Source organism: Eurosta solidaginis, chromosome 1 (genome assembly GCF_040869045.1).
Source record: "Eurosta solidaginis isolate ZX-2024a chromosome 1, ASM4086904v1, whole genome shotgun sequence".
In the NCBI taxonomy this organism is placed as follows: Eukaryota; Metazoa; Arthropoda; class Insecta; order Diptera; family Tephritidae; genus Eurosta; species Eurosta solidaginis.
The window spans coordinates 148,755,937-148,780,889 of record NC_090319.1 but is presented as its reverse complement, the minus strand read 5'-3'; the positions used below and the strand labels follow the sequence as shown (position 1 = coordinate 148,780,889).

Sequence of the window (24,953 nt, the reverse complement as noted above, 5' to 3'; positions counted from 1 at the left end):
CTCTCTCAAACGAAAATCATGCTATACAAGTCACTTGTCGTACCCGTCGTGCTATATGGTGCTATATGAAGCGGCTATGGGAGTGTTCGCGAGAAAAGATAAAATTCATGTGGTTTTCATTTCATGCAGCGCTTTTCATTAGGCGCAATTTTTATTCTAAATTCTCGACTGCTTTGGCTCGATAAGTTAAAAACATATCTTCTCTTCTCTCAAAATATATATTAAATTGCAAATTATTCAGTGAATTACAAAAACTAAATACATACATTTACATATGCCCAGCCGCCACCACATTGCATTATTCTGACTATAGAAAAACAAAAGAAATTTCTATTGTTGCTGAGCTGGTGTTCTTTTTTGCAATATTTGTTTTGGTCATTTAATAATTATTTAATATACTTATAGTCGTCGCGCAAGAATTTTTGCGCTCGAATATATAGCAATGAGTATCAACAAATAAGAAAACCTTAGAACGGTGTTGTTTTGTACACGATATAATTGCGAATGCCAAATCTTTATTGAGAGTTTGTTACAAAGTACAATGAGGGTTGCAATGTGAAAAAACTCAAATGTGTAGTAGGTGATGCCACTTGGTTATGCAGTAGCGCTCTGAACATCCTCCCCCCCTTAGCAGGATATACCGCCAACTATGTCGTTATTGACGGGAAGAGCACACAATTTCGCTATAGCTCGTTTACAAATACCACCTTCCGTTTTAACTTCTGCTACACGAACCATGCCATCGTTCCCCTTGAAAACTTGAGTTACTCGACCGAGTGGCCACTTTAGTGGTGGTAGTGATTCATCTTTGATGAGAACCAAGCTTCCTACTGCAACGTTTTGTTTGGTAGATCGCCAACGTGAACGCTGTTGCAGGAGAGATAGATATTCAGAGCTCCACCTTCTCCAGAATACCTGTTGCATGAACTGAACTTGCTGCCAATGGTCAAGTCGACCTACCTTAAGTGTCGAGATGTTGGGTTCTGGTATTGATGTTAGTGGCGCTCCAATCAAAAAATGAGCCGGAGTTAGCACGTCTAAGTTATCGGGGTTCTCTGAAATTGGAAAAAGTGGTCGGGAATTTATTATTGCTGAAATCTGACATACAAGAGTCCCAAGTTCATCAAAAGTGAGCAGAGCAGTTCCAACTGTTCGCCAGAAGTGGAATTTCGCCATTTTGACCGATGCCTCCTAGAGGCCTCCAAAATGCGGAGACCTGGGTGGTATGAATTTCCAATCAATTCCGTCGATGATACATTCTCGATAAACCCTTTCAACGTGTTGCTGCGTAAGGAAACTCTTGTGTAATTCAGCCATCTCGCTTTTTGCCCCAACAAAGTTTGTGGCGTTATCTGACCAAATCACCATAGGTTTGCCACGAGTGGAATAAAATCGTCGCAAAGCCGCTAAAAACGAATCTGTCGACAAATCTTTAACGAGTTCCATGTGCACTGCTTTCGTGGAGAAGCATATGTACAGGCAGATATAACATTTTGTTGCTGGTCTACCTCTTATTTCAGATCGGTACTGGAACGGTCCACAGTAATCAACGCCGGTGGTGAGAAATGGTCGACTGGGTCTAACGCGCTCTTCGGGTAAGTTTCCCATAATCTGCTCACACACCTTCGGCTTGAGCCTAAAACATCGTACGCATTTACTTATGACATGACTCACCACGTGTTTTCCTCCGATGGGCCAGTATTGTTGTCGTATTGCTGCCAATAATGCTAGAGGGCCAGCATGTAAATTTTTATGGTGGAAGTGTAAAATAATTGAATTTGTTAGATGATGCCCCTTTGGCAGCAGAATCAGATGTTGTGATTGATAACTTAACAGCGAATTTTTCAAGCGTCCTCCTACTCGTATGAGGCCAAAGGTATCCAAAAATGGTGAGAAAGAAGCCAATGTACTAGACGAGCTTAGCGGTGTATTATTTTTTAGGGATTTGTATTCCGAACAAAAATTCACCCTTTGTATCATGCGAAGTCACCACCAGGTTCCTTGTTGTATGTGTGTTGTAGTGAGTGTGCCAAAGCGGTCTCTTTTAAAAAACATGTGTGCGCATCCATATATACGCTGCATTGCTGCAAATGAATTTATGTATTTGCAATTAAGCGAAGTGTCGATCACTGACGTCGATGACAGCAAAGCAGACTTTCGTCGTTCCGGCAAAGTTTCAATTTGAGTATTGAATTTCGGCCAATCATATTCTGAGTTGCGAAGAAATTGTGGTCCGTTGGCCCATAACAATGAGTTTGATAGCTCCATCGGCGAAGCACCCCTCGACAAAATGTCTGCTGGGTTGGCACCTGTTGGAACATACCGCCACTCCATATCACTTGTGATGTGCTGTATGCTTGTTATGCGATTTGCGACGAAAGTATTAAAACATGAGGGCTGTAGCCAAGCTGTCTCATAAGTCATTGGTAGGCTTTCAGCCCAGTCAAATTTTTCTGTCCACAAGCGTTGAAGAAACATTTTTGCTTTGCATATTATAGGTCCAATTAATCCCACCGGATCATAAAGTTCCGCTCTTGTTGACAAAACTAAGCGTTTAGTTATGCCCTTTTTTACATGTGGTGCGATAAACGAAAACATAAATAAATCCGCTTCAGGATTCCATTGTAGTCCTAGAGTTTTTGTAATGTAGCTGCCATCATCGAACTTGATCAGCTTCTCTCTATCTGCTGCTGGCACTTTGTTAAGCACTTCTGGGGCATTAGAGCAACACTTTCTTATTTTAACATTCCCTTTGCCTAGTAGCTCAGACGTTTGACGCATTATTTGGCTTACGTGGTCAATGGTATCACCACCGGTAATGAGGTCATCAACATAAAAATCTCGCAAGACTATTTGAGCACCGAGGGGGTAAGATCCTGCTTCATCAGCTGCTAGCTGATGCATGGAACGAACTGCCAAGTAGGGTGCACACTTTGTGCCGTACGTTACCGTATCGAGTTTGAACATTTGGATATCATGTCTTGGATCGTCTCTCCAAATAATGCACTGCAAATAGTTATCTGGTTCAGTGAGTCGGATGCATCTATACATTTTGCAGATGTCGCCGGTCAGTGCGACCGGATGTGAGCGAAAACGAATGAGAGTGTCAGATAGCTTTGGTTGTATTGTTGGGCCCATCATCATCACCTCGTTTAACGAATAGCCAGTTGATGTCATTGCTGAGCTGTCAAAGACGACTCTGAACTTAGTGGTTGTGCTATAGTTTTTAAACACGCAATGATGGGGTATAAAATAGGTAGGTAGTGTTGACGGAAGTTTTGATATATGGGATATATGGCCAAGGTCTAGATACTCCTTCATGAATGATGTGTATTGTGATTTCACTTCATCATTGCGCCTTAGGCGTCTTTCAAGAGCGAGGAACCTTCGCAAGGCTTGCTGATAGGAATCCCCAAGTAGATTTACGCTGGACCGCAAAGGTAGACGCACTGGGTACTCACCAGTTTCCATGCGACTGTAGTTCGCATTAAAATGAGCCTCGCATTCGATTTCCTCCTTTGTAGCCCTTCGTATTGGTTCGAAACAATTTTCTATCTCCCAAAATGACCCACAATTTCGTTTGTTGACTGGTGTTCTGAACTACATTCAGGTGAATTTATTGGTGTGGTTAAGTAAGATGATAGCTTAGACGAAGTGTTACGACCGCCAGACACGACCCAGCCAAAGCCAGTATTTTGTAAGATGTGATTATTATTTTTTAAATGAATCTGTCCAACGCAAAGTAACTCGAAGAATATACTTGCACCGATGAGGAGATCTACATGTTGGGGCTTATGGAATTCAGGGTCCGCGAGATTAATGTTTACTGGAAAATCCCAATGAGTGATGTCAAGTGGATAACTTGGTTGACAATCAGTAATTGTAGGAGTTACGGCTGAAGTTAAGGTCCTGGCGAAGTTGTTGTATACCGATTGAATGGTGATGTTTACGCTAGAGCTGACAACGAGTTCTGAGTCTCCAATACCAGAAACCGCTATAGATGATTTAGAGTTTTTCAATTGCAAATAATTAGCGAGTTTTGTTGTAATAAAATTAATTTGTGAAGCTGTGTCCAAAATAGCGCGACATGGGACAAGAGCACCTACGGAATTACGAACTAAAAGAACAGCCGTTGCAAGGAGCACACATTGGTTTGAATTGAAATTTGGATGAGCAATAATTGACTCGGTTGTTGTTGTCCTGGCAACCAGCGCTACTGGCTGCGCTGCTCCCGGGGAGCTTTCAGATATACTGGGATTTGTCTGATCTTTATAAATAAAATGTAGTAGCGTGTGGTGCATTAACGAGCAGCGGCGACATGCTGACGACTAGCATTGTTGCACCTGATGACCTGGTTTGAGGCAGCTAATACATAACTGAGCCCTTTTGGCTTCTTTCCACCGGTCATTCGGCGTTAAATTGGCGAAAGTTGGGCAAGAATATACAATGTGATCAAGCTTATGACAGATAGCACAGGTTTTTTGAGCAGGCGTTGAAACGACAAATGCATTTTTACGATACTTAACATTGCTCACCTGGGTGCTAGGTGTTTTCGTTACCATAGCATGATCTACATTTTCTATAGTTTGACATCTCTTCTGCAAAAAGCTCACCATGTCCTGCCAATTAGGCAATCTATCAGCAGAAACTCGTTCTTCCCATTTTGTGTGAGTAGTAGATTCCAATTTCTGAGCTGTAATATGTTGAAGTAAGCAATCGGCTATTTGCTCGGAAGTGCCTAGCGACTGCAAAGCTCGTACATGCGATACCACCTTGTCTACAAGTGAACGTAGCTCTGTTGATTTTCTATCAGCACTCACCTTTTGCAGCTGAAACGACTCATGAATGTGTGCCTGAAAAATTAATCGGCGATTATCAAATCGTCCAACAAGTAAGTTTAAAGCAGTTGTGTAATTTTGATCACGCATCTCAAGTGATTTAATGGTGTCTAGCGCGGCACCTTTCAAACATGAGCGCAAATGCTGAAACGTTTCCAGGTTAGACATCTCGGAGTCAGTATGAACAATAGTTTGAAACATGCCGTAAAAATCCGGCCACTCTGTATACGCTTCTTAAAACGATGGCAACTTTAATTCGGGCAGGCGGGATCTTTGCTGTTTTACCACAAGAACAAATTGGTGCTCTTGAAGCTGCGGGCTTCTCGTTGATGACATTATCTGTGAGTCCATCTTATTTATCTCCCTGTTGTATGCTGTCTTTGCTTTTATAAATGACGCAGTAAATTGATCGCGAGTACTGGCTTCAAGCTCACCGGGGTCTTCCTCTTCCAGTTGAGACTGTGTTGACTCGAAATGATCCTGGGTACGGTTAAGCTGTTCCAATCTCACCGATAGCTCAGCATGGTCGATGGACTAAAATTCATCTGCATCAACTTGTATCAAGCTTATTTGGCGAAGAAGTGCTTCGCTTTTCTTTTTTAAGAACGACATTTCTTAAATAACGCGTTGATTCTCTCAAGTTATTTAGCGAATATTGTGATTTAATAAGTTGAGTCCAACTGTTTTGCATAGCAACAACGAAAATTAGATGATCCAACTCAACTTAACTGTTGAATCGCGTGATTTGTACAGTTTCAATGTATGTACGAAAGCTATGCACTAGCAAGCAAACAAAAAGAACACATAAGCGAATAGCGGTGTCTATGTGATCACGTCGGGGTCATCAAAAAATGTAGTCGTCGCGCAAGAATTTTTGCGCTCGAATGTATAGCAATGAGTAACAATAAATAAAAAAACCTTAGAACGGTGTTGTTTTGTACACGATATAATTGCGAATGCCAAATCTTTATTGAGAGTTTGTTACAAAGTACAATGAGGGTTGCAATGTGAAAAAAACTTAAATGTGTAGTAGGTGATGCCACTTGGTTATGCAGTAGCGCTCTGAACAATACTAAATGTTAAAAAATGATGAGATATGTGCACTTAAAATAACGTAAAAGTGGGGGAACAAAATGTACCCGAAGAACCGGTTTTTCGCCGATCCATTTTAAACAGGTAAAAAAAGTCAATTTCCGCTTTCGGACTCTTGATCTTTTTAATGCTGCCTTAATTTAGGGTGGGCCCTTAGACGGCACAATTGCCAAATTTTTAATATGTATATGTTAGCCATTATTTGTATGATGGTTTCACAATAGTGCTGGCAGCTTTTTTGAAAATGGGTTCGTGTGATAATATTGCCGGTTTTAAAAATTTGTTTATAAACTATTATGTATAAAGAAATTTCACGTAAGTGCGCTATAAACGATGTCGAAGCAATTATTCCACCCTAACGAGCAATAAACAATTTAAAAATTTCCGAAAGGTACATGCAGACATATCCATATATATGCATATGTTCATAAGTATGTATGTATGTACTTACATACAAGTTGAGAAGGCTATTCAAAAAGCCCCGCCACATAAGAAGTTTTTGATATAGATGCGTTTAAAGGCCGCGGCACAATGAACATTTTCATATAGATGCGTATAAGATAAGATTATGCATTACAGTAACACCACCACAATCAACCAAGATGTTGCGTTTATAAATATGAAGGAACTTCAGCCTTGGCAACTGAAGTTTATTTCACACTGTTAGAAATATTATCATTATACAAGAAAAATACTTGCTAACATATTTTATATCATAACTATTTTTAAATTGCAGTTTTAGTAGTTTATGCATGTTTTGGACCAAATTTTGTATGGAAAACTCGGAGCATGTCTCACCCTAAAAACTCTGCTTTTGGTGCAGTCTGTCATCAGTCTGGCCTTAGGAATGATACCAGTTCATTATTTCAGACTAGTCTGGGAAGAGTCTGACCGAAGGATTGAGACCAGTTCTATATTTATCTTAACCTGAAATTTTTTCCACCTCTCAAGATCATTCAACAATTTCGTTGCCTACATTTAGGTGCACACGTTCTTAAGCTTGGAGCTTTTTGCATTTTTATGGTGTGTGTTCTGGCTTATCTATAAGAAAAAGCAGAGCTTTTTGTTTCTGTTCTGGTCGATCTATAAAAAAAAGCTTAAAGCTGTTTGCATTTAGCAGAGCTTAGCCCGTCAGGAGAGGATCCAGCTCAGAATTTAAAAGGGGGCCCGCAAATTTTTAAATGTCCCCTCATATGTCCAATGAGTCCTAGACTTCACCCGAGCGTTTTTGAAGAGTCCCATAGATTTCTAAAGAGCCGCTTGCCTTTGTCTTGTATACATACTGACGCATAATTATGTACGTATAGAATTTTGTGAACCCAGCAAGAAATCGAGCGACTGCTCCCTAATCCCCCCACCCCCTCTTTTTTCCCGTCTACAAAAAGTAGCAGTTGGACACCTGTAGCACCGCCCAATCCCAACCCCAACCACAACCCCCCTTTTTTCTCGTCTACAAAAAGGAGGCGATAGGCACGTGTAGTACCGCTCCCTTTTTCTAGTCTGCAAAACGGAACTGTCGGGCAGCCGCAGGATCATATTGAACATTTTGTTTGACATTTTATTAAATTGTAAGTTTGTATGTACATGCTGTCACATATATATGCATGTGAGAATTTCATAATTAACTAAAGGTCATCTTAATATTGAACTTATGATTTCTTTATCACAAAGTTTTGAGTTTTTTGTTTTGTATTTCAATAAAACACATTAATTACAACCATTTTGGTTCCTTAATGACATGACAGCATATACATAAATTATAATTTTTTTAAATATGAAGATTGAACATTTTGTTTGCATTTTATTAGATTGTAAGTTTGTGTGTACATACTGTCACATATGTATGTCCGTGAGAATTTCATAAAACCGCAAATAAATATGAAGACTAAACATTTTGTATATCTTCTTATTAGTTTGTAAATTTGTGTGCCTTCATTTAGGCGCATACGTTCTGGCTGACCTATAAGAGAAAGCTTCGAATTATTTGTTTCGTGTTCTGACTGCAAGAAAAAAGGAACTTGGAAGTACATCAGTGCAGGAGAGTATCGAGCTCAGATTTTAAATGAGGGGCTCCAAATTTTTAAAGGGCTCAAATTTTTAAATGACCTCTCATATTTCTAAAGGATATAAGTGTGGGGGAATGATAAAAATTATTTTTCAAACCCAACTATGCTTTACCTGTCTTTCCTTAACGTATAAAAACTTACTATTATAAAGATATTTCTTTATTAATTTTCAAAATGTTTGCGACAGTAGATGTTCAAGGCTTTAAAGCATACGATAATAGATTTATTATAAAGGAAATAGCTGTGGTCCTCAACAATGAAGAATTCCACTGTTTCCACATAAAAGCTCCATTTGAATTTTCGGATCTGAGTAAGGATAATCAACGCCAAGCTAATTAGTTAATGTTACACCACCATAATTTATTATGGTCCTATGGAAGCGATAGTTTTAGATCTGTAAAAAACTATTTGATGTCAACATTGAAGAACATAAAAGTTTATTTTAAGGAGCGACAAAAAAGTGTGTGGATATCAGAGTTCCTCCAAATGCGGGTGTTTAACATTGAAGAGGAGAGTACAGGATGTGATGGAATGAATCTCTCTAGATTATATAGTTTACACCCAGATGTTGTGCGTTGTCAATATCATTTTCATACTGATTGTAATGTGAAAATCAACCAACGACAAACTCGTTGTGCTTTAAAATCAGCATATATTTTGTTCAAATACATATCGGATAGTAATTTAAATTTATAATGAAATAAAATAGAATTAGAAATCTTAACTTTAGTGTTTTTTTTATTTTTAAAGGGTGAGAATAAGAAGAAGAAAGATAAGTATATAAATACATTGTTTTTCAATATCAACCTCATTTTAAATTGACGTGAACAAAGGGATATATCACAATGAATTTTAAATTGTATATCTCATTATTATTATTATTATTTGTGTTCAAAACTATCTACGGAGCACCATTTTGGGAAAATCTAGAAAGTAATGCGCTTGCCATAAACCAAAACTCGAAAAGTATTCAATTTAATTTAACATTACCGAATAGTAATGATATTTTATCAATCAATATTTCATTATTATTGCTAAAAGATTGTGAGCCTCTTTTAACGAATGACGAAGAAGAAATTGAAGTGTTGTCAACGACGCCATTATTTTCACCATCCACAACAATCACACCATCGTCTAAAGTTGACTTTTCAACGGAAGAGAAGCCTATGAGAACTTTTACTATAGATGGAGTTATAGAGGCATTTCGTAGAGAGCTCATTGAAAAGGAATCTGATATTGGAGGAATCATTGAGGCAAAACAAGCATTTTATCGACATTTTAAATTGGAATATGATAATTTTGATCTACCAATTCGTTGTACTTATGATAGTAGATACGTGGAAAAAATATTGAGCATAAAGTGCTTTGAATATCGTGAAATTGAAACTGAATGAATTCTTAGTAATGGTGATATTGAAAAGATTTTAGCTCAGGATTCTTCATTTAAAAGACCACATATAGAAATAATTGATGTGAAAAACTATAGATAAACATATAATATGATCAAATAAAAAAACCGATATGAAATTAGCTAATTTAATAAAAATTTTACTTATATACCAGTTTTGTTTAAGTTATGGAACAAGTTATCCCTATAATCAATTTATGAATCAAGACCAAAATATAAACAGCTTTAGAAATTTTGAAAATAGAAAACAGACTAGTTTTGAATACAATATTCCAAACACTTCATTACGTTTAAAAATAAATGTAACAATTCAATTGTTAGATCAGAGATTTCCTGAGCTCAACCCATCATTATTAAAAACAACATCAACAACAGCAACAATGCAGAGACCTGGGGGATCTTTTAGACCAAATAAGCGCGATCAAAAGAGTGAGTCACATGGTGTGAAAAAAGTGAATACACCATTTTAGAGGCTATTGACAATTTTAAAGAATTACTAGTTGAAAAGCAAAAGAGAATAGGAGGCATTCTTGAAAGCCCAGTTGTTTTTTATATACATACATTTCAATTTAGTTTACGATAATTGTGAAATACGAATTAAATACTCTTATTACAGCAGTTATATACAACGTATTTTAAATATCTATTGCCTTGAATTTCCGAAAGAAAATACGGAGACATTACATAAACGAGAATCATTATATGAGCACATTTCGTACGATATAAATTCAACAATAATTCATGTTGACCGTTATTATCAAACATTGCATATGAAGGTTCAGTAATCACAAACATGTCATCGTCGTCGTCGTCAACAGCAGTAGACATATTTAATTTTCTGAAACAATTTGAACATATTTTACCCGAAGAGCAGAGGAAAAGACTTTTCCAAATTCATTCAAAAATTGAGTATAGACATAAATTAAGTAAAATAAAAATAATTTCGGTGAACACTATGAAAACTGTGTTTGATTGAATTCTAATAGCACAGATGGCCCAGACACTTGCAATTCCTTACAACTAGAGCGTTTGGATGAGGAAACCTACAAAATTATGAAAACTTACACAAAAATTGATAATCAACTTCCTTATAAATATTGTAGATAACTGTCTCCTGTAAATTCTTACTTTTTTCAAATAAATAAAAACAATTTTTATTTTAAATTTTAAAATTTTTTATTTCTTAGTATTTTAAAGAAAGTGTTATGGCTATGGCACCCTCCATAAATCGAATTTCGCCCTCTGCTATGGACCATAAATCATCCATATCTTTTTCGCAAAGTGACATTGAGGCAGAAAAATTTCCCGCCTCAGTGTCACTTAAATCAATGTTTGTTACAACCATTTATATGTTGTTAAAATTAATAAAAATCCGGTTGCACTTTCAAATACTCCAGCATCCATTCAACAATTTCGCCAAGCAGCTCTTGACGCTGCTGATCGTCCTCCAAAATTCGGCGCCATAGCGCAAAATCATAACGAGGGAGATTATCCCTCGTAATGTATGTACTGAAAATTAAAAGTTTTAAGTTTAAAATATTAATCATATTGTATGCTTGCGGTTTGAATTTTGAATAATTTAAAGTGGATCTGAGCTGAGCTTTTATAGTAGAAGAATAGAACAATAAAGTACTTTTTGTGTGTGATAAGAAATGGGTAATCTACTTTTAACATGCCATCTCATTATAGTAAGCAATGCCTAATCTACTTGTAACATGTCATCGAATATATTCATACATTTATCGTGGATGAGCATACAATAAGCAGCGGTGTTATCAACTTGTCCACTTGTGAAAAAAATTTTTTGTGTGCGTGCGATAAGAAAAAATGTGGTTAGCAATGCGTAATCCACTTGCAACATGTCATCTCATTAAGCAATGCGAAATCTACTTGTGTGCGTCTGTGTTTCAGAAAAGAAAGATAAGTGAATTACATTTGATCAAAGTCTTTGCGGTACCAGTTTTCGATATGAACATGAAACGGCCGAGACAGTCTTAATTATTAGAATACCTGTATCCTCTAACAAGTTGATTCTATACAATTCTCCCAATTTCATTCTTTTAAGTTTTTCTTTTAATACTTTCCTGATCTAAACAAGATTTGATAATACAGTCATATGATTATTTGACATGATTTTTAATGAGTGATAAGAATCTGGTAAATCTGTTAGCTATCAGCTATGTATCTGATAAGAATCTGGTAAATATGTTACCTATCAGCTATGTATCTGATAATAATCTGGTAAATCTGTTACCTATCAGCTATGTATCTGGTAAGATCTGGTAAATCTGTTACCTATTAGCTATGTATCTGATAAGAATCTGGCAAATCTGTTACCTATCAGCTATGTATCTGATAAGAATCTGGTGTAGTATATGGCTTTTATAGATGTCTTATAATTGTATAAAATTATCGAAACCTTTTCGATATCGACCTTTATTTATAGGATCATCTTTAATTATAACAACAAAAATTATAAAGAATATTTGATAGTTTTGGAAATTTACAGCCACCGATTGAACACCGTGGTGTGATGGTAGCGTGCTCCGCCTATCACACCGTATGCCCTGGGTTCAACTCCCGGGCAAAGCAACATCAAAATTTTAGAAATAAGATTTTTCAATTAGAAGAAAATTTTTCTAAGCGGGGTCGCCCCTCGGCAGTGTCTGGCAAGCGCTCCGATTGTATTTCTGCCATGAAAAGCTCTCAGTGAAAACTCATCTGCCTTGCAGATGCCGTTCGGAGTCGGCGTAAAACATGTAGGTCCCGTCCGGCCAATTTGTAGGGAAAAATCAAGAGGAGCACGACGCAAATTGGAAGAGAAGCTCGGCCTTAGATCTCTTCGGAGGTTATCGCGCCTTACATTTATTTTTTTATTTATTGATTGAACTGATGAATTAACTGAAGCTACCAATACATTACAATTATGAGCAGAAAGAAAAATACAACACAGTAATTTGTATGTAATACAATATAAATTGTTTATTAATGTTTTTCTTAAATGTATTACAGTAAAGTACTACTATAAGGATTCGAAATGACCATAAGCATAAGTATCAATATGATTTTCTTGTACAATTCGCTTATCATCCATATTGCTTAGAGCTAATCTATAAATATTTTGTGTATAAACCGTATGTAATTTAGATCTAAATGTATACATTGATGCATGATACAATTTATTTTCCAACAGACATTTTCTAAAATCACTTAAACTCAATGTAGAAGTTACACACCTTTTATTCCCTTAATTTTTTTAGTTTCATTTATATCGTTATTAATATTAAATTAATACATTTTTGCTCTTAAACCTATAAGCTCTTTTATTAACTCCCCATTACATTCATCATTCATCATACCTGGAACCTTCTTATTCAACTTTCATCATACCTGGAACCTTCTTATTCAACTGAGGAAAATTAAAAATATTTTCCTTTGGATATGAGGATGTATCGAAAAATTCTTTTCACAAGTTGACAAGTTGATAACACCGCTGCTTATTGTATGCTCATCCATGATAAAATGTATGAATATATTCGATGACATGTTACAAGTAGATTAGGCGTTGCTTACTATAATGAGATGGCAGGTTAAAAGTACTTTATTGTTCTATTCTTCTACTATAAAAGCTCAGCTCAAATCCACTTTAAATTATTCAAAACTCAAAACGCAAGCATACAATATGATTATTACTTTAAACTTAAAAGTTTTAATTTTCAGTGCATACATTACGAGGGATAATCTCCCTCGTGATGATTTTGCGCTATGGCGCTGAATTTTGGAGGACGATCAGCAGCGTCAAGAGCTGCTTGGCGAAATTGTTGAAGGGATGCAGGAGTATTTGAAAGTACAACAATTTTCACAATATATCAATGGTTGTAACAAACATTGATTTAAGTGACACTGAGGCGGGAAAATTTTCTGCCTCAATGTCACTTTGCGAAAAAGATGGATGCTTTATGGTCCATAGCAGAGGGCGAAATTCGATTTATGGAGGATGCCATGACACTCTCTTTAATAAAAAATTTTTAGATTTAAAATAAAAATTGTTTTTTTTTTTATTTGAAAAAAGTAAGCATTTACAGGAGACAGTTATTTACAATATTTATAAGGAAGTTTATTACAAATTTTTGTGTAAGTGTTCATAATTTTGTAGGTTTCCTCATCCAAACGCTCTAGGTGTGAGCAATTGCAGGTGTCTGGGCCATCTGTGCTATTAGAATTCAATCAAACACAGTTTTCATAGTGTTCACCGAAATTATTCTTTATTTTACTTAATTTATGTCTATACTCAATTTTTGAATGAATTTGGAAAAGTCTTTTCCTCTGCTCTTCGGGTAAAATATGTTCAAATTGTTTCAGAAAATTAAATATGTCTACTGCTGTTAACGACGACGACGATGACATGTTTGTGATTACTGAACCTTCATATGCAATGTTTGATAATAACGATCAACATGAATTATTGTTGGATTTATATCGTACGAAGTGTGCTCATATAATGCTTCTTGTTTATGCAATGTCTCCGTATTGTCTTCCGGAAATTCAAGGCAATAGATATTTAAAGTACGTTGTATATAATTGCTGTAATAAGAGCATTTAATTCGTATTTCACAATTATCGTAAACTAAATTGAAATGTCTATAAAAAACCTCTGGGCTATCAAGAATGTCTCCTATTCTCTTTTCCTTTTCAACTAGTATTCTCTAAATTGTCAATAGCCTCTAGAATGGTGTATTCACTTTTTTTCACACCATGTGACTCACTCCTTTGATCGCGGTTATTTGGTCTAAAAGATCTCCCAGGTCTCTGCATTGTTGTTGTTGTTGATGTTGTTTTTAATAATGATGGGTTGAGCTCAGGAAAACTCTGATCTAACAATTGAATTGTTACATTTATTTTTAAACGTAATGAAGTGTTTGAAATATTGTATTCAAAACTAGTCTGTTTTCTATTTTCAAAATTTCTAAAGCTGTTTATATTTTGGTTTTGATTCATAAATTGATTATAGGGATAACTTGTTCCATAACTTAAACAAAAGTGGTATATAAGTAAAAATTTTATTAAATTAGCTAATTTCATATCGGGCTTTTATTTTTATCTATGCTCGTGTGAGTCAAATTATACAATGTTCATATTATATGTTTATCTATAGTTTTTCACATCAATTATTTCTATATGTGGTCCTTTAAATGAAGTATCCTGGGCTAAAATCTTTTCAATATTACCATTACTAAGAATTCTTTCAGTTTCAATTTTACGATATTCAAAGCACTTGATGCTCAACGTTTTTTCCACGTATCTACTATCATCAGTACAACGAATTAGTAGATCAAAATTATCATATTCCAATTTAAAATGTCGATAAAATGCTTGTTTTGCCTCAATAATTCCTCCAATATCAGATTCCTTTTCAATGAGCTCTCTACGAAATGCCTCTATAGCTTCATCTATAGTAAAAGTTCTCATAGGCTTCCCTTCCGTTGAAAAGTCAACTGTAGACGATGGTGTGATTGTTGGGGATGATGAAAATAATGGCGTCGTTGACAACACTTCAATTTCTTCTTCGTCATTCGTTAAAAGAGGCTCACATTCTTTTAGTAATAATAATGAAATATTGATTGATAAAATATCATTACTATTCGGTAATGTTGAATTAAATTGAATACTTTTCGAGTTTTGGTTTATGGCAAGCGCCTTACTATCTAGATTTTCCCAAAATGGTGCTCCGTAGATAGTTTTGAACACAAATAATAATAATAATAATGAGATATACAATTTAAAATTCATTGTGATTTATCCCTTTGTTCACGTCAATTCAAAATGAGGTTGATATTGGAAAACATTGTATTTATATACTTATCTTTCTTCTTCTTATTCTCACCCTTTAAAAATAAAAAAACACTAAAGTTAAGATCTATAATTCTATTTTATTTCATTACAAATTTAAATTACTATCCGATATGTATTTGAACAAAATATATGCTGATTTTAAAGCACAACGAATTTGTCGTTGGTTGATTTTCACATTACAATCAGTATGAAAATGATATTGACAACGCATCCTGTACTCTCCTCTTCAATGTTAAACACCCGCATTTGGAGGAACTCTGATATCCACACACTTTTTTGTCGCCCCTTAAAATAAACTTTTATGTTCTTCAATGTTGACAACAAATATTTTTTACAGATTTAAAACTATCGCTTCCATAGGACCATAACAAATTATGGTGGTGTAACATTAACCAATAAGCTTGGCGTTGATTATCCTTACTCAGATCTGAAAATTTAAATGAAGCTTTTGTGTGGAAACAGTGGAATTCTTCATTGTTGAGGACCACAGCTATTTCTTTATAATAAATCTATTATCGTATGCTTTAAAGCCTTGAAAATCTACTGTCGCAAGCATTATGAAAATTATTAAAGAAATATCTTTATAGTGGTAAGCTTTTTTCACGTTGAGCAAAGACAGGTGAAGCATAGTTGGGTATAAAAAAGAATTTTTATCATTCCCCCACACTTATATACTTTAGAAATATGAGAGGTCATTTAAAAATTTGAGCCCTTTAAACATTTGGGGCCCTCATTTGAAATCTGAGCTCGATACTCTCCTCACTGATGAACTGCTAAGCTCCTTTTTCCTTGCAGTCAGAACACGAAACAAATAATTCGAAGCTTTTTCTTATAGCTCAGCCAGAACGTATGCGCCTAAATGTAGGCACACAAATTTACAAACTAATAAGAAGATAAACAAAATGTTTAGTCTTCATTTTTATTTGCGGTTTTATGAAATTCTCATGGACATAAGATGACCTTTAGTTAATTATGAAATTCTCACATGCATATATATGGGACAGCATGTACACACAAACTTACAATCTAATAAAATGTCAAACAAAGTGTTCAATCTGCCCTGCAGGTGTCCGACATGCCCGTTTTGCAGACGAGAAAAAAGGGGGCGGTACTACAAGTGCCCATCGGCTCCTTTTTGTAGACGAGAAAAAAATGGGGTTGTGGGTGGGGTTGGGGATTGGGATTGGGCGGTACTATAGGTGTCCAACTGCTACATTTTGTAGACCAGAAAAAAGAGGGGTGGGGGGATTGGGGAGCAGTCGCTCGATTTCTTGCTGGGTTCACAAAATTCTATCACGTACATACATATGCGTCAGTATGTATACAAGACAAAGGCAAGCGGCTCTTTAGAAATTTATGGGACTCTTTAAAAACGCTCTGATGGAGTCTAGGCCTCTTTAGAATTATGAGGGGACATTTAAAAATGTGCGGCCTTTTAAGAATGTAGGGCCCCTTTTAAAATCTGAGCTCGATGCTCTTCTGAACGGTAAGCTCTGCTAAATGCAAAAAGATCTAAGCTTTTTCTTATAGATCGGTCAGAACAGGAACAAAAAGCACTGCTTTTTCTTATAGATCAGCCAGAACACAAACCATACAAATGCAAAAATCTCCAAGCTTAAGAACGTGTGCGCCTAAATGTAGGCAACGAAATTGTGGTATGATCTTGAGAGGTGATAAAAATTTCAGGTCAAGATAAATATAGAACTGGTCTCATTCCTTCGCTCAGACTCCGCCCAGACTGAACCGAAAATATTGAACTGGACCCATTCCTAAGGCCAGACTGGTGACAGACTGAACAAAAGTAAGGAGTTTTTAGGGTGAGACATGCTCCGAGTTTTCCATACAAAATGGACCACATTTGCGTTTATATATATGAAGGAACTCTAGACTTGGCAATTGAAGTTTATTTCGCCTTGCCCATTCACAAAAAAAATTTCGCAAGGCAACATTCTCCCTATACAACAAAAATGCTTGATAACATACTTTTTGTCGTATACATTTGTTATATTGCAGTTTTAGTTGCGAAAAATTTTAGAAAAGTTACCAACGAGTGGGATAAGTAATTTCACTTGCAAATTTGGCCAGCACCGTTAGCCAAAGCAAATGTCAAATTCTTCTGCTTATGCTTTGCTTGCAACAAAATTTGAGAGTTGGCTGCTTTTTCATATCAGAAGGCGCCAGTTTCGCTCGATCTGTCGTTCTCCATAAAAATACGTGCAAGCAACACATAATGCATAAGCTTGTGTTAAATTCATCTATTTTAAAAACTGCTTATGTGACGGAGCTAAAATTGAGCAGAGAAATGGTGAGTCAAAATGGGCTTTTAATTATAAGTCTCTACTCGATTCAGCTCTTCCGGCTCCACGACAGACTTGCTTCGGTATAGAACATCAATTCTATGGATCTAATCCGATGATAGAAATACGGAATCGAAATAGAAAAATAATGTCTTGGAGTTGACAATTGTAAATACCTGTGCGTAAACAATATATGTGCATAATTTAAAAGTTGTTCAAATAAAATTAAAAATACATCATATAAATAAAATTACAATAAAAAAAAACGTGATCAAACTAAAGTGAAGTGAAAGTGGGGGTAAGACATACTTAGAAACCACACAAAACCAGAAAATCTGCTTTGTTAACGTGCGTATGCATGTCGATATATGCAAATACATACCTAAGACAAAAAACTTCGGTTTACTTATTTCGCCTCGTGTCTATTATTCATATAACTATATACATATGTATGTATAGGCTGGTGTGAGTGTAAACATGTTTTGCTGAAACTGTGTACAATATACTTATGTAAAATGTATGAGTACATATTTTAACTATAATTAAATGAATTAATTATTAAAAAAAAATTAATTATTGACTACGAAAATATGAATGATTCTACGCCTATTTGCCGATGTAGAGTACTCTATTTGGGTAGTGCGGTGCCCCGACAAAGCAAAGATGGTCTACAAGGTATTCAAGAACCTTTACGAAGTCTTTATCCTTCGGAAGGAGCTGTTTGCGCCAAAGGAATCGATTCTTGGTTAAGTGTTTGGTCGAATGGTATTTTACTAGAGAATGTTGATGAAAACTTGAAACAAATTACACGATTTTTTCCAATTGAATCTCTACATTATTGCGCTGCTGTTCGTCAAGTTTTGATTCCGGAACAAGGACCAAAGCCAGAACCTAAATTTCTGCCATTAGACTCACCATTTGCGAGAATGCCCCGTGCCCAACATCCACCGATATTTGCAGCTATTCTTCGACGTATTAGTGGAATAAAAGTGCTAGAATGCCATGTATTCATTTGTAAACGTGAAGCTGCCGCAAATGCTCTAGTCAGATGTTGTTTTCATGCATATGCGGATAATTCCTACGCCCGCCAACTAGAAACGGGAAATACTGATGGAGGTCCGGAAAGTTGCTCGTTTGGTACTCTAAAAAGTGCTATTGGTAACAAATCAAATGGAGATTTAAACGATATCACTCATACAAGTGGTAATCACCGACATATTTCTGTATCCCAAAGTCAAACTGGATGGCGTTCTCGAGCTGGAAGTACTACTACCCTAAGTAGTGTCGGAAAGCACTCTAATGCTCATGCATTTATTGGAGCAAGTGACAACAGCATAAATGGTGGTGGGAGCAATAGCAGTGCATTGGAAGGATACACATCCGTTAAAAATTGTAAGTATGATAAAATATTGAGTATTATTGTTTGTATGTTTGATAGGCAAGGGAGGAACAGGCAAGGGAGTATTACACAGAAATATTTCAGGAATAATCAAGAGGTTCCAAAGTTTGTTGCCTAAGTTTATTGAATTGACACGGTGCGGTATGTTTATCTACAAATACATTTGTATGCAAATTAATTAAAATTCCCTATAATTTCATAATTTAAGGATAAACCCTCAATCTAAAAAATCTATTTTACAGACTGATGTTAATAAAAATACCAATTACCGCGTTAATGTGGCAGGACCAGTTTCGGATTCATGGGGGTGGGGAAACTGAGGGATAGCCACCCATGATTTTTTGCCATAGGAATTTTTTCTCAAAACAATAATATTTTTCTAAAAATTGTCTTATATGTATCGAAATTTTATTCATAAATACAAAAATTCATATAATAAATTGAGGAAAAATTTCTTAGCCTATTGCAAAAAATTCCTCCAATGTTTAACTTCTGAGAAATTTTTTCTGAGTGTTTATTTCATATTTGGCACATTGGTAGCAACAACATCTAGTGCTTAAACGTATTTTGCTCAGATGTGGCGAATAAAAATGTGGCTTAGAATTACAACGACAAAGTAGTACGAGCGTTCCATGGAAAATCGTTAATTTTCGCCGATGTGCGAACTGCCCTCCTTGGGGTCAATTCACGTTCTATGAAGTTGTGAAGTGAAAGCATTTTTCACCACTTCATCTGATATGCGATTCAGGTTGAGAAAAAAAGTAATATTTATTGTCAAATTTTTTTCATTTCACGAATATTTTTTCACAGTTGAGTTTGCCCGTGAAAAATCTATATATGAGCCGTTTATTTTGAAAGTGGCATAAGTCATTTCATGTCGTTTAGGTTCAGTGATAATTTGTTTGTATCTCTCCTCGCCTCCAGTTTGTTAGAGTCCAATATCCAAAAGATGCAATTCTTATTATTATTTAATAATTGTAGAACCATCTATATATGCATTCGTTCGAAAATAATAATGCATTTCAGACCATGAGTTGGAAATGACTTATGCCACTTTCAAAATAAACGGCTCATATATAAAAGAAAGTGGTGTTAGTTACACTATAACTCAAGAACGGATGAACAGATATGGCTGAAAATTTGTGCGAGAGGTAGCTTAGAACCAGGAGACGGACATAGTATACTTTTTATCCCGTCTGGATGGTTTTCCGGATATGTCCGGAATCCCGTCGGGGTTATTTTGAGACCTTTTCGGGACTATGTCAGGGTTATTTGGGGATCCCTCCGGGATTATTTTTGGATGGTTTTCGGGATCAATCTGGGATCCCGTTGGGGTTATTTCGTGACATTCTCGGCATCCTTCAGGCATCATTTCTCGATAGTTTTCGGGATCCATCTGGGATCACGTCGGGGTTATTTCGGGACATTCTCGGTATCCTTCAGGCATCATATCTTGATAGTTTTCAGGATCCGTCCGGGATTCCCTCAGGGTCATTTCTGAACATTTTTGAGCTAATTCGGGATCATTTGGGGACCCTTCTGGCATCATTTCTGGATGGTTTTCGGGATCCGTTCAGGGCCATTTCGGGACTATTTTGGGACTCTTCTGGCATCATTTTTTGATGATTCTCGGGATCCGGTCAGGGTCATTTCGGAACTTTTTCGGGACTATTACGGGATCATTTGTGTACCCTTCAGGGATCAGTTCCACGAGTTTCTATGGATCAGTCTAGAATCGCGTCGTTGTCATTTCGGGACTTTTTTGGGACTATTCTGAGACCATTTGGAGACCCTTCCATTTCTGGATGGTTTTCGGGATCCGTCCGCGATACCGTCGGGGTCATTTCGTGGCTTTTTCTGGATAATTTCGATCATTTGGGGATCCTGTCAGGTTATCAGCTCATTTAGTTATTTTTTTAGTCTATTACAAAAATTAAATATATTAGACATACAATTTTTTTAAAACAAATAACTTGATAAGCAGCTTAACGTGAATAGTCCATATATTTTATTTCTCCTTGCGGATGAGGCCACGGGTAAAGGCTAGTATAATATATATGGGTTATTCCATCCCATTTCGAACAATTTTGAACCCGACCCCTTTAGAATTGGCGGAAAGTTTTTCTTCTTTTTCTAGCTTACGAAAGACGTTTTTAAGAAGTTTTTCAAATTTTTTCATCCAACTCAAAAAAAGTTATGAATTTTTAAAGAAACACCGTTTTTTTTTTTCAAAATGCTTTTACTTTTTCAAAAATTGACCGTTTGGGATCTTTTTTTTTTTAAATTTTTTTTAAATGTACTTTTCGGAAAAAATTCAAAAAAATTGTTAAAGTTTTTTTCGAACTTCGCCGTTTGTTTTTTTCTCATAAAAAACTTCAATCAATTCTGCAATCATCCCCACTAATCCCGCAGTGGGCCGAGAATTTTTTTTTTTTTATTTAATTGAAAAAAAAACTTTAAAATTTTTGAAAAAGTTATACCATTTTGAAAAAAACACCGTTTTCCAACTCAAAATAAGTTTTAAATATTTTGAAAAAAATTTTCAAAAATTTTAAAGTTTTTTTTTTCAATTAAATAAAAAAAAAATTCTCGGCCCACTCCGGGATTAGTGGGGATGATTGCAGAATTGATTGAAGTTTTGTATGAGCAAAAACAGGGCGAAATTCGAAAAATCTCGAAAAACTGAAAAATTACAAAAAAAAAACTTTTAAAATTTTTTTGAATTTTTTCCGAAAAGTACATTTAAAAACAAATTAAAAAAAAAAAGATCCCAAGCGGTCAATTTTTGAAAAAGTTATAGCATTTTGAAAACAAAAACGGTGTTTTTTTTTAATTCATAACTTTTTTTGAGTTGGATGAAAAAATTTGAAAAACTTCTGAAAAACGTCTTTCGTAAGCTAGAAAAAGAAGAAAAACTTTCAGCCTATTCTAAAGGGGTCGAGTTCAAAATTGGTCGAAATGGGATGGAATACCCCATATATAGTAGTGATGCATACCACTTGAGGTAAACCCACTTCTTGGGAATGGTCCCCATCCGACGAATAAGAATAGATACAAGAATACAGATAAGGGTATAAAAAGCATAGGAATAGGGAGAGGAAGAAGGCATAGGAGAAGGAAAAGGGAACGGAAACGAAAATAAAAAGTATAGGCAAAAGGAAATGGAGAAGAGTAAGAGATCAAGGGGGAGGGGGGCGAACGAGAGAGGCTGAGAAGGAGGGGGATAAAAAGATGGAAGAGAAGGAGAGGGGGACGGATATGTAAAGGAGAAGAAAAGGAAAAGGAGAAGGGGAAGAAAAGGAGAACGAAAAGGAAAAGGGGATGGAAAGAGAGAAGGAAACGGGGAAGGAAAAAGGAAACGAAAAGAAGGGGAAGGAAAGGAGAAGAAAAATGGAACGGAAAAGGACAAGGGGAAGGAAGAGGGAAAAGGAAGGGAGAGGAAAGGAAAGGCGGCTGAAGAGGGGGAGACCGAGGGGAACGATAATGAAAGGGAGGGATATAAAAAGATGGAGAAGAGGAAGAGCCATAAGAATGAGGCTAAAGAGATGCCAAACCCAAAAAAAAACCAGTAATAAATTAGAAGTACTAATTGCGAAAATTCTTTAAAGAGTTGTTTATTATTTACTAGGATATCCACTGATATAGGCTATGGGCTTTCTGACTTCGGACACTCTAGCTTTCGACTTAATCCCTGATAGGACGGATTATTTGATGCCGACAACTGCTCCCCGTGCAACCTTCACCCCAGTCATTCCCCGGGAGAGTAATGGGTAAGAGGACTCATCCCGGGAAGGGGACTGGTTTACTTGTTCACGGATAGGTCGAATATGGAGGGAAAGGTTGGTGGGGGCCTTTTGTCAAGAGCTAAATTTAAGTTGGCTGGTCACTACAGCATCTGACATCCTTTGCTCTGAAAGCAATGGAGAAGATTGTAGACCACGAGATTAGACCAAAGGCTCTCGATAGAATGCCACTACATCGAGGTCAGCATGCATAAAGGACAGCCAAGTCGACAGAAACTACATTGTATCAGCTGTCAGAAATCCAAACTGCGTTCGAATTCGGAGAGGTTGCGCTATGCGCATTTTTGGACATAGATGGGGCATTCGACAACACGGCCCACGAGAGTGTGAATCGGGCACTCGAGAGAAGAGAGATACAACGTCCAATCCGTATGTGCCGAACCCTCAAGTGGGGACGGTACAGTAGAGATCAAGACAACGAAGCGATATCCACAAGGGGGCGTCCTGTCACCCCTGCTGTGGAGCCTGGTAGCAGATGAACTTCAACAGAGGCTCTCAGAGAACGGAATCCGATGTTAGGGTTACGCGGATGATATTGTTATAATTGTAAGAGGCAGATTTGAAAGCACCCTTTGCGACATAATTCAAAGGGCATTGAGGGTAACGAATGAATGGTGTACTGAAGTGGAGCTAAGTATCAACCCTAACAAGACAGCCATTGGTGTGCAGACGTATGTAGGAAGATCCCGGGGATGTAGCCCAAAGATCCTAAGATGGAGGTGTATATACTATTATAGTGAGACTTATCATAGTGTTTGAAGCAGTTGCGTGGGCATCAAGGACAACCATGGTGACCGTACAAAATTCACTTACGAAGCTTCAACGATTGGCATGTGTCTGCATTACGGGAGCCATGCGAACATGCCCGGCGGCGGCAATAGAGGTGCTGCTTAAGTTAACGCCTCTACACATAATAATTGAGCAGTCAGCTAGGAGTACTTTAGTAAACATAACTAAAGAGGGATGCGGAAGAGGCAAAGTGATACAGTCACGGAACATGGAGAAGCAGAAGGAGCAGATTCCACTCATCCAACTTCCCAGTGATGCCTCGAGGAAGCTAATTAAGTTTTCGAAAACGCTTCAAAATAGAGCTGGGGAGCAAGTGTACATAGGACACCTCCAGAATTGAAGCGCTTCACCTGGAACACACTATAATATGGTACACCGGTGGCTCGAATACACCGGAGGGCATAGGAGCGGAGATTTTCAGCCCCCGAACCAAAATATCTCTACCAATCGAAAAATGTCCGAGCATCTTATAAGCCGAAGTTTTCGCCATGAGCCGGTGTGCAGAGATAAATTTACAGCGGGGATATGCAAACGAGGGAATCGCTATACTCAGCGACAGTCAGGTTGCGCTCAAGGCAATATATTCAGTTGAGATTAAATGATCAACAGTCCTTGAGTGCGTAGAGAGGTAAAGCAGTCTTGGGCCAATAACACCATCCGATTAGCTTGGGTAACTGGACACAGAGGAGTGGATGGTAACGAGATTACCAGGTTGGCGGCGGGGGAAAAGCCAATAGGACCCGAGACCATCATACCGATAGGGTCACACACAATGAGGGAAGAGTTCAGGCAAAAGGAAGCGTGCCTCAGAGAACAACACTGGCCCGAAAGTCCAGGATAGGGGGATAAGCGATATAAAGCCATGATTAAGCTCCCAAAAAGCTGCCTTAGAATTTTAACAGGCATACTCACAGGTCACTGCAGGCTAAAGAGCCACATGGATAAACTAGGTATATCGTTTAGTAGCCTCTGTCGATTCTGTGATCGCGAAGATGAGACTGCAGAACACATCCTGATGGAATGCGATGCAGCCGCGAGAGAGAGATGAGAATTCAAAGAAATCAAAAGGCGAATATTGGGCATTTTCTTCTTTTGTTATTGAAAAGTTGGAAATATTTACTACTTTCATTAATAAATTTTTTTTTTGACGGAAAATATAATTTTTTTTACTCATCACAGTGCTCGTTATTATATTTTCACAACGAGTATTGAAAAGAACACGAATAGCCTAATATGAAAAAGTGATGTGATAAAATGAAAAAATTAATTTCTCAGCGAGCATGATTTTTTTTTTCACTCCATCACTTCATAGAACGTGAATTGACCCCTTTATTATTTTTCAGTGCTAATATACATATTTTAAATATATGATACCTCAATGAACAAATAAGGAAGAATTTAAAATTAG

At 36.7% G+C, this 24,953-nt stretch overlaps 1 protein-coding gene across 9 annotated transcripts in view; it reads left to right on the top strand.

Moving 5' to 3' along the window:
• Positions 1-24,953, top strand: part of LOC137236873 (uncharacterized) — a 318,688-nt gene that overhangs the window by 137,576 nt on the left and 156,159 nt on the right. For 5 of the 9 annotated variants that reach the window (XM_067759934.1, XM_067759936.1, XM_067759933.1 and 2 more), the window contains exon 2: positions 17,608-18,946. In XM_067759934.1, the coding sequence (XP_067616035.1) occupies positions 18,145-18,946 (802 nt within the window). In that variant the 5' untranslated portion in view covers positions 17,608-18,144. The remainder of the gene's footprint in view (positions 1-17,607; positions 18,947-24,953) is intronic. The other 4 variants (XM_067759935.1, XM_067759939.1, XM_067759940.1 and 1 more) reach the window with 2 other exon arrangements.